Source organism: Camelina sativa, chromosome 3 (assembly GCF_030686135.1).
Source record: "Camelina sativa cultivar CO46 ecotype springtype chromosome 3, ASM3068613v1".
NCBI lineage: Eukaryota > Viridiplantae > Streptophyta > Magnoliopsida > Brassicales > Brassicaceae > Camelina > Camelina sativa.
In genome coordinates this window covers 5,711,736-5,723,832 of record NC_141882.1, presented here as the reverse complement: position 1 = coordinate 5,723,832, position 12,097 = coordinate 5,711,736, and the positions used below count along the sequence as shown (strand labels likewise).

Below are 12,097 nucleotides of genomic sequence, written 5' to 3'. Positions count from 1 at the left end.
ATGTCGTGTGTGTGTCTATCAAATTGGCAACATGCATTAACTAGCTAATTTTGTGTAATATTATAGGTCGATCGATTAGAATAGATAGCAATAGAAACATATACTACTAATATATAGTCTACATTGGTTAAATTATAAATGACGTTTTAGTACATAATTTTTACACATAATAGGTTAGGATGCCGCCGTATACAATAAGCATATGATCCTCGAGAACTTCACATACGAATCTCTTCTTTTATTTTACTATTTTTCTTTTATAAAGAAAATGTTAATTCATTGTCCCAACGATTTAGACATTTTTCTCATTAATATCTATATGGAACTATAATTTTACGTTCAGCTGATCGTTAACATTTTCTTTGCCATTGTGTGTTTTCTCCCTTAAAGATCGGGTAAAAAGGTTTGTACATTTTGTCCAAAAAAAAAAAAAAGGTTTGTAAAAATGGGATATGTAGTACATACATGGAATCGATGAGGAAGAAGACAGGGTATTAAAGAGAGGTTAAGAAATTAAGAAGATCTTTCCATAAATGGCGACACGTGCTGTAAATAAATAAATAAACTCATATGTTCTGTAATGTAATTAATACGCTGTTTCTTCTTCTTCTTACCCGCGCGAGCGAAGTTCATGGGTCAATAAAAAAAAAAAATTACTACTTTTTTTTTGTTACCGGTAATAATAATCATTGAAGTGGACAACAACAATTAAAAGCAGAGAGAGAGAGAGACAAAAGAAAGAGAGATTAAAACGGGCATGAAGAGAAGACTTTGGTAAAAGGATCCGAAGAAAACGGGTTACTTAAGAAAAACAGTGTGTTATTACGGTTCTTAATCTTCTCTTAATACCTCTCTCTCTCCCTTTTCTCTTCTTGTTTATATTTTTGATTGACACGAAAAGGACAGAGAAACAACTTAGACAATAGAGAGGCAGAGAAAGAAGAAGGACGAAAACAGAGGATTTTTTTTTCAAAGATCCTCTTCTTCCTCTTTTCTTTTGACCCCTTCCTCTGTTCTTCTTCCTCTGGTTAGTTTTCTTGATTTGCAAATTAATCTTTGTTTTTTTAATGGGTCTGTAGTAATTCACGTTTTGGTTAACAAATGATTCGAGTTTTGGATTAATCTCCAATTTAAACAATGCTTTAATTGTGTTTTTCAAGATTTTTTTTGTTTTCTTATCTTTCACGTTTCATTCAAATGGCTGCATTTGTTGCGTTTGATGTTATCGATGTTTTGCTTATATTTAATATATTCTAAATTTCTAAACTAAGTAGGCAACAAATTCAAGAAAATATAAACCTCATTCGAATTTTTTTTTTGTCTTATTTCCTGTTTTAAGGTCTTGAAGATACATGAATCAACATCCCATTGTTATGAATGTTGTTGATGCATTCTCTTATGTAAACATAACTTCTTACAAGTGATATATCCGAAAGATTTAAAAAAAAAGGGGTATAATATTCAATCTTTTTTTGGCATCTTATTTTGATTTCAGACAAAGATCATTTATATATTTGGTAATGGTCTTCTTATTATCTTTTTTTTTTTTTGTTGTCTTGATATTGTTTTCCAACAGGCTCATTACAAAAGACTTTGATTTCGTTTGAGCTTAGCTGGTGAATGTAGTAGTAGTCTCCAAAGAAAAATATGGGTGGTTGCGTTTCTTCCCAGAGAAAGCTAAGCAACAAGCTTCAACAGAAGAAGCATAAGCGCGGCAGATCTGGCAAATGTCGGTCCAAAATCTCGGCTTCGATGCCAGATGTTCCTATGAAACGCATGAGTAATGCCAGTGTTAGGGATTTTGCGGTGAGCGAATATGTTCATCTTGATTTCGACAATTGTGCTGCCAAGATGATGTGTAAGCGAGCTGAGATGTCTAACGCTAACTTCCATGTCACTCAGCTTCAATGGAACTGCAGCCAAATCGATGGCAACCGTATGCACCATTCTCTCAAAACCTTGATTCTGTTTTTCTCTAAAATGTGTTTTCTTGAATCTTGATTAGTCTTTTTTGTTTTTCTATTTCCAGGAATATCACATGAGGAAGCTTGGTATGATTCCTTTAGCTACATAGATTCTGATTCTGATGATGGTTCAAATAGTAGTGTCTTCGAAGGTAAAAAAATGTCGCAGCTAGATAAAACTAGAGACATTGGTTTGTGTGTGTGTGTCTGAAAACACTGATCTTTTTTTTTTGCAGATGCAAATGCTTCTGCAATGGGACAAGTGATTCAGTATGAAGAGTTCTACGAAAGTTACCTGAAAATAGATGGAAACAAAGCTGAGTCATACTCAAGCAAGAATGAAGTTAGCATAAAGAGAAACCAAGTGGCTGATGAATCTCACCACGAGACTTACAAGACTACTACTTGTGAAGATCATCAAGATCACAGGAAGAAGTCATCAAAAGTTGTTATGGTTTCTGTGCGAAGGACATCTATCGATAGCAAATCAACAGCATCTGATTTCTGTAAGAAGATAAAAGGATCAAACAAAGTATCTTAAGTTTGGATCCCTCTTTTTTAACTTTCTTCTAATGATTTTGTATCTAAATGTGTATCAGCTTCAGCTGAGAAGCTCTTGTACCGTCCAAAAGCCGGTTCTGTGATTCAACGTTCTTTGGGAGAGAAACTAAGCAGTCAAGGAAGCTGGTCAGAGCTTTCTCCGTCGAGTTTCAAGCTCCGTGGATTGAACTTCTTCAGGTTAGGATTCAAAGTTTCAGATCAAGCAAAGTAGACCAAACAGCTTTTGTATTCACTCTTAATTGTATTTGTTTTGTATTCACTCTTAATTGTATTTGTTTAAATCATGTGCAGAGACAAGCAAAAGAGTCCTGCACCAAATTGTAGTCCTTACATACCAATCGGCATTGATCTTTTCGCATGTCCTAAGAAGATCAACCACATTGCTCAGCACATTGAGCTCCCTAATTTGAAACCAGCATCATCACAGTTCTGTGATATCCCTAATTACATGATTGTGAATATCCAGCTTCCTATGTATCCGACCTCTATGTTTGGTGACTATGATGGTGAAGGACTTAGCTTAGTCTTATACTTCAAACTGAATGAAAATTATCACAAAGAAATTTCATCTCACTTTCAAGAAACCATCAAGGTATGATAGTGATGGATCTATATATAGCCTAGCTAGGACTTGTTATGTTTTTGTTAAGAGAGATTTTAAAAAGATTTGGGGTTATGCAGAGATTTATGGATGATGAAGTGGAGAAAGTCAAAGGATTCACAAGAGAATCAACAGTTCCATTCAGAGAGAGGTTGAAGATCATGACCGGTTTGGTAAACCCTGAGGATCTTCAGCTAAGCTCTACTGAGAGGAAACTTATCACAGCTTACAACGACAGACCAGTTCTTTCTCGTCCGCAACACGATTTCTTTCGGGTTAGACTACAGCTCTTTCTTAGATATTAACTTAGATTTCATTTTTACAGCTTTGTGGTTAATTTTATGTGTGTGTTGATCATTTGGACAGGGACCAAACTACTTTGAGATCGATTTGGATATACACAGATTCAGTTACATATCAAGGAAAGGACTCGAATCTTTCAGGGATAGGATCAAGAATGGAATTCTTGATTTGGGTTTAACTATTCAGGTACTTGAATTATCTCCCAAAACACTTGGTTTGGTTAGGTCTTTATTGGAGTGTTCCTCAAGTTAACTTTTTGCTCGTTCTGACACAGGCTCAATCACCAGAGGAACTGCCAGAGCAAGTACTGTGTTGTGTCAGGCTGAACAAGATTGATTTCGTTAATCACGGACAGATTCCAACGCTTTTAACTAACAAACAATGATTGGGCTTTCGGATCTGATTCACTACAAAATAACAGAGAGAGAGAAGGATCAACCAATCAATCAAATCAATGGAGAGAGCAAAGAGACAAAAGCAGAAACAGAGAACCTTTTCATATATTTGTATTGTAGAGACAAAAGAAGAAGAAAATATCAATGTCTTTTGTGGAAACCATATCTGCTCCGCAAATTATTAAATCACATGAAAAAGAAAAGATTCATTTGTACAAACGTCATTGTTTCTTACTCTCACAGCTCACTGTTCAAAAGCCCTTTAGAAACAAACAATGCTCTGTAAATCTCATTTAAGCAATGACTATGAGATAAATGAACTATAGCAAGCAAACTTGTGTCATTAGCCATTATGTAACAAAATTACAAATAATAAATAAAAGAAAACAAAACAGTTTGATATTACAACATTATAATTTCATCCACAAAATGTAAGACCTATCCTTTACTGAAACAATAACACAAAAAGATACAACACAAAATATTCCCCCCCCCCCCCCCCCCCCCGTAATTTTCTTCCTCATGTACAAAAAGAATTCACATATTAATAAAACAGAAATCTGAAAACCTAAAAAGCTTCTTTTAAGTTTTACACCAGAACATAGAAGAACAAACCCTTTCTGAAGCTGTTTCTTTCCTGCAAACTGCTAGATTTCTCAGACAAAGTGTGTATGAGTGAAACTTTGAAAGCTTTATCATGAAATAGGTCAGAGATTTCTTTTCTTCTCTCAAGTTGTCTGCTCTTCTTTCAGCCTTAGACGGGCAATGGGCTGCTGCTGATTTAAGTTAGCCAAACCGCCATGTCGATTATCTGGCCTTAACTGTGCCGCTGCTGCAGCAGCATGGCTGCTTGATTTAGCTGCTGGAAGGTCATGGTTATGTTTTCCTTCATATGTTGTTACTACAGCTTTTGGATCTGTTGCTGCTCTCTCTACATGTTTCCTCACTCCACATCCTGGTGTTGTGCACTTGTAGTAGCTCCTAAGGATCAAAAACAGAACACATTAAACAAGAAGGTTATTAGACATAAGCTTTATTGATCACCGATTCCACCATTCAAAGTGTATTACCTCGGATAGGGATTCCCTTTGACAACTTTTTGTCCATATTTGCGCCACCTATATCCATCATCTAGAAGATCAACTTCACTCGTCGTTTGGACAATAATTCTAGGCTCTGTCACGGTTCTATGTGAAGCAGCAGCAGCTGGTTCTGAAACCCGAACTTCCACACTTCTGCATATTCAAAGATCTCTCCCATCAAAAAAAAAAAAAAACAGAAAACATGGATTATAATTAATCATCAACAGAGCTTGTAACTTTACCTTCTCTTGGTATCAGGCTCATTTTCATCTTTCTCTCTTACACCAGTTTCTCCATTTCCGACTTCTTCACTGTCACTTGCCTCGGACATGTGCTCTGTTGTGGTAGCTTGACTTGCTGCTTCATGTTGATCTCTCTTAGTCTTGTTGGAGCTATTGGTTTGAAACTGTGATGCCGCCAGTTCAGAACTCCCACAGTTGTTATTTATGGAACTCCCATTTAGATTGGCGGTGCTATCTTTGTTTCCTCGCTTAGTGTTTTGAGGAGGTTCGTGATTGTGCTGACCTTTGTAGATGATTTCCGTTACTTGTCCATCAAGAGATCTCTCAACCTTCTTCTTGACAGGACATCCTTGATTCGTGCACTTGTAATAGCTTCGAGGAAACTCACTGCCTTTAACTTGCTTTTGCCCATATTTTCGCCAGTTATAGCCATCATCAGCTGGTTTGTCAACATTTAGAGGCTGTTGTGACCTGTGCTCGATGATAGTTACATCTGAGGTTTCTCTTTGAGCTGGTACTGAAGAATGTGGAGCCGAGGTCAGGATCTGAGCTTGACCAGATGAAAATGATTGAACTTGAGAGGAATGAGGGTACTCGGTTTGTGGCTGCATATTGGCATTGGCTTGAACTGCTTGAGCAGTGACTTGAGCTAGAGCTTGCTGATGTGTCATTCCATATGATCCCTGCACATTGTTACATTCGGGTTAGATCAAGAACCGAGCAATTAAGACAGATTCAGAGTCAAGAAAAAGAAGAGCCAGAGAAACGAATCCCGCTAGTTACCCCCAAGTCAAAAACTAGATAACCCTATCAAAGAACAAAGACTTGTCTAAAGGAACATTTGGACTATGTTCCATAATCAAACATATGAGGTCATAAGAACCAAGAAATCTTCCTGAGGATATATACAGAAACCTTGAGCAAGCCCAAATCTTGATCAACAAGCTCCTCCTTTTGTACTTCTTCTCTAAAACCTCCTAATTCAATACAGCTGAGTTGCAAAGTTCCTTCCTTTAGGAGAAATCCCAACCAAACCTCTAATAATCCCTAAATCAATTCTAATCTCATAATCTCCAAATTTTGACCAAAAAGAATGAATGATTCCAGCAAAATGGTTACAAAATCTATAATTTGTTGGAATAAACCTATATTTGCTAACAAAAACGTGTTATTTTTTTTAACCACAGCAGCCATTAGCCAACAAAACAAAAAAAAAAAAAAAAAACAAGAAAACAGCTCAACAAAGAAAAGACACAACAAACTCACAGTTTCCATAAATAGATTTTTTAAACTTTCAACCAAAAACCAAACAAAATTAAAAAAAATTTGTCAGAGAGATGAATCTAAAAAACCTGAACGGGAGAGAAAAGACCCAAAAAGCTAGGTGAATCGAGCCGCATCGCCGGACTTAAACCAGGAGGTACGGAGAACATCGACGGCGATTGAGATTGAGAAATCATCAAACCGGTGGGTCTGTTCTGTTTGAATCTCGGGTCAACATCACCACCACTCGAGCTATTGTTATTATTATCATTCCCATCACCACCAATTCTCTGGTGGTAATCACTAGCACCCGTCGCAGCAGCGGCAGCAGCAGCAGCAGTGGCAGGAGAAGCCATGGCTCCAGCAAGGAGCTGAGAGAAAGACCTAAACTCATCGGAATCAGAGAACATATTAGAGACGAGAGTCATCGGACCAGGACTAAATCCAACGCCACCGTTAAAGAACATCTCACTAAAAGGACGTGGAGGAAGAGATAAAGTAGGTCGCGAGGGAGCTCCGGTGGACTTTGATGTCGACGGAACCTCTTCTTCCTTTTCCGACATCGATCTCCAAAATTAACAAACGGAAAAAAGGAAAAAAAGGAAACAAAAAGAAACCCAACAACTCAATTATCAAAAACAAAGAAGAAAAAATAAAACTTTTTAGTTTCTCAAATCTAAAATCCTTTTTGTATACATCTGTGTGAATCCGTGTCGTGTTTCGCTTCACTTTTTTTTTGCCGTTTTGTTTTCTTTTTTAATAAAATAGTATATCTCTTTTAATGGAGATTTACGAGTTTTGTAGTTGTCCTTTGTTCTGCTTCTTTTTGAGTCTTAAAACGGATCTGGAAAACATAAAAAGAGATTAAATCAACACTTTTTGGGTTTGCAGTAGAAAGTCCACGCTGCAGATATGTTTTGTAATGTAATGTAAACAAAGCTCTTTCTCTTTTTCTCTCTCTGCTCTTTTTTGTTTTTCGTTTGTGAAAAAAACAATACTACTACTCAATTTGGTTTATTTCAGTAATAATATAATGTTCAGACTTCTTGAACTAGTTAATATTTATTTATTTGAGTTAATTATGAATGAAATGAAACACATCTCCACATGTATAAAATCCCATTTCTAAGGAGAGCAGTAGAAAATTTTGGAAAAGTAATCATGTTTCACATCAATTGATATTTTTTTCTGTCGTTTTGTACATTTAATTTAAAGGTTGAATTTTTGGTCCTATTATATGTATTATTTTATCTCTATTTTTCTATATAAACAAATGTATCATTAAAAAAAAACAAATATATCATTTAAAGAGATCATGTATATTTTTAATAGATCAATCATTGTAAACTTTACAATACTTTAAAAACTTAAGCATTTTTTACATATTTTAAAACTTTCTGAGAATGCTATGGTAAATGAATGAAAAAAAAAAGAATTGATAGTTTTTACATTTTAAGAGATGAAGATGAGTACTACTAATTCCACCACGCCAACACCAGGTTACGTGACTGAATCTAACTTATTATTCTTAATCCTTTTGATATAACAAACAAACAAACAATATGAATCTCTTCTTAGTCAAAGCAAAACAAAAAACTATACCAAATAGATCGATTTAGGTTTTCACTTTTACAAAAAGCGTCGGTCTTGTTATTGTACGGTGAATCTGGAGCGAGAGAGGCTGGGACATCCCCGGACAAGGCCACAAGCTACTCCACGTTGTACGTATCAGAAAATGACAACTCACTTTCCGTTTTTTAAGGCCCATTTCGTATCTTAATGGGCTGTCGAATATAAAGCCTGCCTAATCATACATACCATGATAGCTGTTTTTTCTAGTTAGAACAAAAAAAACAGTAGTATTAAAATAAATACATGTTATTGCTGTAATACAGTTTTTTTTTTTCAAGTGAAAGCAATGGATTTCTAAATTATAGTTATAATCCCTAAAATACTCATAATTACAAAACTATCATGTAAAAAAAAGAAAAAGAAAAAAAAAAATCAGTCGCCAGCTGCTGTCGCTGCGACATGCTTTCGAACAGGGCCTATATCACAATTAAACGCACGTTAGAAATGTCAATCAGCTTGTTGCTGGATAATATAATTTGTGGAATAAGGCCCAATGGGCCTGAATATCAGAGACAGTCAGCTTATGAATCAGTGACATGATGTCATGATGTCATGATGTCATGATGTGTTGGTTTCTCAGCTTTTCTTAATATTGTCGACGACCAGGACAGGTGCTGAGGTGAGCGGGGTCTATGAGCGTGAAAGGTATATCTCGTGATGGGATCAAGATGACACGCGCCGTTAATGCCTACAAAGATCGTATAGTTAAGTGTGCGAGCGATCACAGGTGATTGGTGATGGAGACTTTGATGGCCCCCTTTTGATTCTTGCGGATTCCCATATTTGTAGGGTCTCTTAGTTAGTTAATTAGATCGAACGCAGATTTAAACATTGATATATAGCATCAAGTGTTAAAGTAATACTTAGTACTATAATTTAATGACGATAGATTAATAACTTCTTAACAAAAAAAAAGAGAAAGAGATAATGGTAATATTAAAATTAGGATTATATTTTGATGAATTTGCTGACAAGGGAATGAAGACTAGATTCTGACGGTTTAATTATATGATCAATTAATCATCAAAAGCTTTCTTGAAAAGCATTTGTTTGATGATTCTGAAACGTGTATTATTAGTTGATATTGATGGAAAAACTTGTGAAATAAAGCTGTGTACTGGAAAAGTTACCTACGTGTTGTAATTGTAGTCTAGTAGTAGTTACTACTTTACTCTAGTGTAATCGTTTCTATACGGTATCTAGAAACGTCTTTAGGGAAAAAAAAGAAAAAAAAACGTCTCCAGAACTAAAATTTTTTAAAAACGTACAAAAAAAAATTAAAAATAAAAAATTGTCGAAAAGGAACTTTGCATAGCCTTTCACCTACTACGTACCTCGCCTTTAGAATATGGTTGGAGCAAATATATATGTTCTATAAAAAAAAACCATAGATACTAGTACATAACTATTTGTATATACGTTCACTTCCAATCACATTATATAACAATTGTTCACACATATTGAAACATATTATGCCTGTTAGTTAATTTATCGAGACATATCATAAAACACTTACAACTAATTTTGATTCATTTGTTTTTTTCTGATAAATACGAAAAATACAGGTATTTTGTAAAATACAGTACAGAATGATACATGCACTTTTTAAAATAGGATCCAGGGAAAGAGCAATCATAGGTCAGAGGCTATTAAAAGGACAACCTAAAGAGATTTTGTACTATATTTCTGAGCACGACAAATATTTTTCGAAGCTGACAAATTAATTAAATTATTAACGATTAAAAATATAAAACATGGTTACTAAACCAGGATTATACGAAAATTATTTATCAAAACCATTTTACTTGGGTTTACCAATAGTATTGTCACTAATTAACATACATTTGTTGTGTTTTTTGTTTCTCATATGAAAATTATAAGTAGAAGGGTAGAAACGGAAACTAATAAATACTTCTGCTTCTGGAGACAAAAAGAAAATATTTGTTTCTCTCTTTCCCGTTTCAAACTTACAATATTTTTAAGACAAAACAAACCACTACTCACTCTTTAATTACATCATCTGCCATTTAAATTTATTAATTCACCAAAACTGCCCTTAGAGAAATAGGAGAGCATCTTCTTCTTCTCTCTTCCCTTTTTTCTCTTTGTCTTTGTCGACAAAATTCGGTGATTGGCCCTTTTCATATTCCAAGTATAATAATAGTAGCATCCGTACACGCACAAGCCGGTGAAAACGATGTAATAAACTAGAACTACAACTAAATTAATAACTAAAAACTGTTTAGTAACTAGTAAGTAGTTTTATCTAATTTTTTCAAATGGTCATATTTCATCTTATCTGCTTGTTAGATTTTTTTTTCATGACAAGGGAAAAAAAAAATAAAGCATTACAAATGTAACGTAGTCACACTTGACAGACGACGACTTACACACCATCAGTATCTTAGTTATGCCCTTATCTGAAAGCTACTACAATGGAGTATTATTACTTTTTTTTTGTAGTGATTTAGGCCCAAATTCTATATTTGGAAATGGGCTTATCATCAATCTTATTCAAGGGGAAAAGAACAAAAAGCAAAAAAAATATACTAGATTGAAGAAACACTAAAAAATCATATAATATATCCATATGGATATAGTTCTATGCTTAGTATTTTATGGACAAACAGTCAATAGTTATATAAATCAATCATATACCTAATCAATAATACATACTGCATTTTGAATTGGGTTATGACCGATTTAGTCCCCGGGGACTTCCTCGTTGGGGTTCATACGGATTTATACAGACTGTAGTAAGCTGGTTTCATAAAGTTTTTGAAATCAAAACAAAATAAAAGAAATTAATACGAAAGGTGCAAGATATTTATACCATTTAAGATACTCACACAGGTTGATCATGATTACAATCGTAGTAAAATGATTTATATCTTGGGTTTTTTTTTTCTAATGATAATTATTATACCGTTATGAATTGGTTAGATGGTTTATTTTACTTGTAAATTTCGTTTATTAATACCAATAACTTTGACAATTTTTTTATCCATCATTAGAGTAATGTTTTGATTTGTATGTAGTTGGAATCAATATATACCCATAAATCTTAAATTTCGCCAATAACATTTGTATCAAATGCACAATCCATTCTGATTAATTCGGTTTTGGTTTTCTCTTAAAGTATGTATGCTCGGTGTTTCAGACAAAAAAAAAAACGAACTAAAACAGATCTGGATTAGCTATAGATTTTATTGGAATCTACTTTTGCAGGCTACAAAACGAGATAAATTAAGTGTTTAATTCATTGCTTTTTTGTGTGGACAAGTGTGGTTTGTCTACGTTCTTTGATGCTTTTTCAAAAATTTATGTAAAAAAACTTTTGGAAAGGGACTATCTTTATGTAACAACTCATGAGAGATTTTTTTATTTTTTATTTTTATTTTTTGCATTTAATAAAAATAATACTACTCCGTATGTATAGATTAATAATAGATTGACGTACGCGTTAAAGACGAGAGAATATTTTAAAAATACATAGTTATTCTTTTTCTTTCGGGGTAAAAGGAGAGCTAGTGGGAGACGAGTGGCAAAATAGTTTACTTTTTTTTTCTTCTCAATTTCAGTTTCCTTTGTTTTTAATATTGTTAAGTGATAAATATATTTCCGATATGATAAAATATTATGAGCCTGCCACATAACATAATTATCTCATAATAACATAATTATCTCATAATTCTATAGTTTTTTAAAAAACCATCATTGATATACTTAAAAAACCATCATTGATATACTTAAAAAACTTAGATCTATATTGTTTGGATCAAAATACGTGTTTTATTATGAGTCTGAAGTATAATTTTGTTTGGTAGAAAAACTGATGAAAATTGATCGTTGCATATATATATATTTAGTATAGTTGCATTGCATGTGTGTATATATATTTAACATTTAATAAAATTATTAATACTATTTGGATTCGCAATGAAATCAATTTGGTGGGACACACCATAAGAACTATGATAGGACCCTTGACTAATACTTAAGTTTTATAAAATCTTTGATTCTTTTTTTTTTTAGTTTTCTGATGAGAGTGACA

The 12,097-nt window shown here is 33.9% G+C and overlaps 2 protein-coding genes across 3 annotated transcripts; one reads left to right on the top strand and one right to left on the bottom strand.

The window, feature by feature from the left end:
- Positions 1 to 289: 289 nt before the first annotated feature.
- Positions 290 to 4,043, top strand: LOC104772811 (uncharacterized). 2 transcript variants are annotated; one of them, XM_010497383.2, is made up of 10 exons: positions 290 to 1,027; positions 1,340 to 1,452; positions 1,577 to 1,936; positions 2,030 to 2,116; positions 2,201 to 2,470; positions 2,564 to 2,702; positions 2,817 to 3,117; positions 3,207 to 3,401; positions 3,493 to 3,615; positions 3,704 to 4,043. In XM_010497383.2, the coding sequence occupies exons 3-10, from the start codon at positions 1,648 to 1,650 to the stop codon at positions 3,812 to 3,814; spliced, it is 1,515 nt and encodes a 504-aa protein (XP_010495685.2). In that variant the 5' UTR covers positions 290 to 1,027; positions 1,340 to 1,452; positions 1,577 to 1,647; the 3' UTR covers positions 3,815 to 4,043. The 2 variants fall into 2 exon arrangements, with proteins under 2 accessions (XP_010495685.2, XP_010495690.2); XM_010497388.2 differs by lacking the exon at positions 1,340 to 1,452 and having other exon boundaries at positions 563 to 1,027.
- A 102-nt stretch (positions 4,044 to 4,145) lies between these two features.
- Positions 4,146 to 7,346, bottom strand: LOC104772804 (putative WRKY transcription factor 4). The gene is made up of 4 exons (XM_010497378.3): positions 6,501 to 7,346; positions 5,149 to 5,831; positions 4,895 to 5,059; positions 4,146 to 4,805 (listed from the first exon to the last, which is right to left on the bottom strand). Exons 1-4 carry the CDS (start codon positions 6,972 to 6,974, stop codon positions 4,553 to 4,555), a joined length of 1,575 nt encoding a protein of 524 aa, XP_010495680.2. The 5' UTR covers positions 6,975 to 7,346; the 3' UTR covers positions 4,146 to 4,552.
- Positions 7,347 to 12,097: the final 4,751 nt, after the last annotated feature.

Excerpts from the sequence above, each read along its gene's own strand:
- LOC104772811 (XM_010497383.2), top strand. The coding sequence starts at position 1,648 with ATGGGTGGTTGCGTTTCTTCCCAGAGAAAGCTAAGCAACAAGCTTCAA. Across the intron at positions 1,937-2,029 it reads CAGCCAAATCGATGGCAACC|GAATATCACATGAGGAAGCT; the intron begins GTATGCACCATT and ends TTCTATTTCCAG. Across the intron at positions 2,471-2,563 it reads ATCAACAGCATCTGATTTCT|CTTCAGCTGAGAAGCTCTTG; the intron begins GTAAGAAGATAA and ends AATGTGTATCAG.
- LOC104772804 (XM_010497378.3), bottom strand. The coding sequence starts at position 6,974 with ATGTCGGAAAAGGAAGAAGAGGTTCCGTCGACATCAAAGTCCACCGGA. Across the intron at positions 5,060-5,148 it reads GAGCCTGATACCAAGAGAAG|AAGTGTGGAAGTTCGGGTTT; the intron begins GTAAAGTTACAA and ends TTGAATATGCAG. Across the intron at positions 4,806-4,894 it reads AAAGGGAATCCCTATCCGAG|GAGCTACTACAAGTGCACAA; the intron begins GTAATACACTTT and ends TTTGATCCTTAG.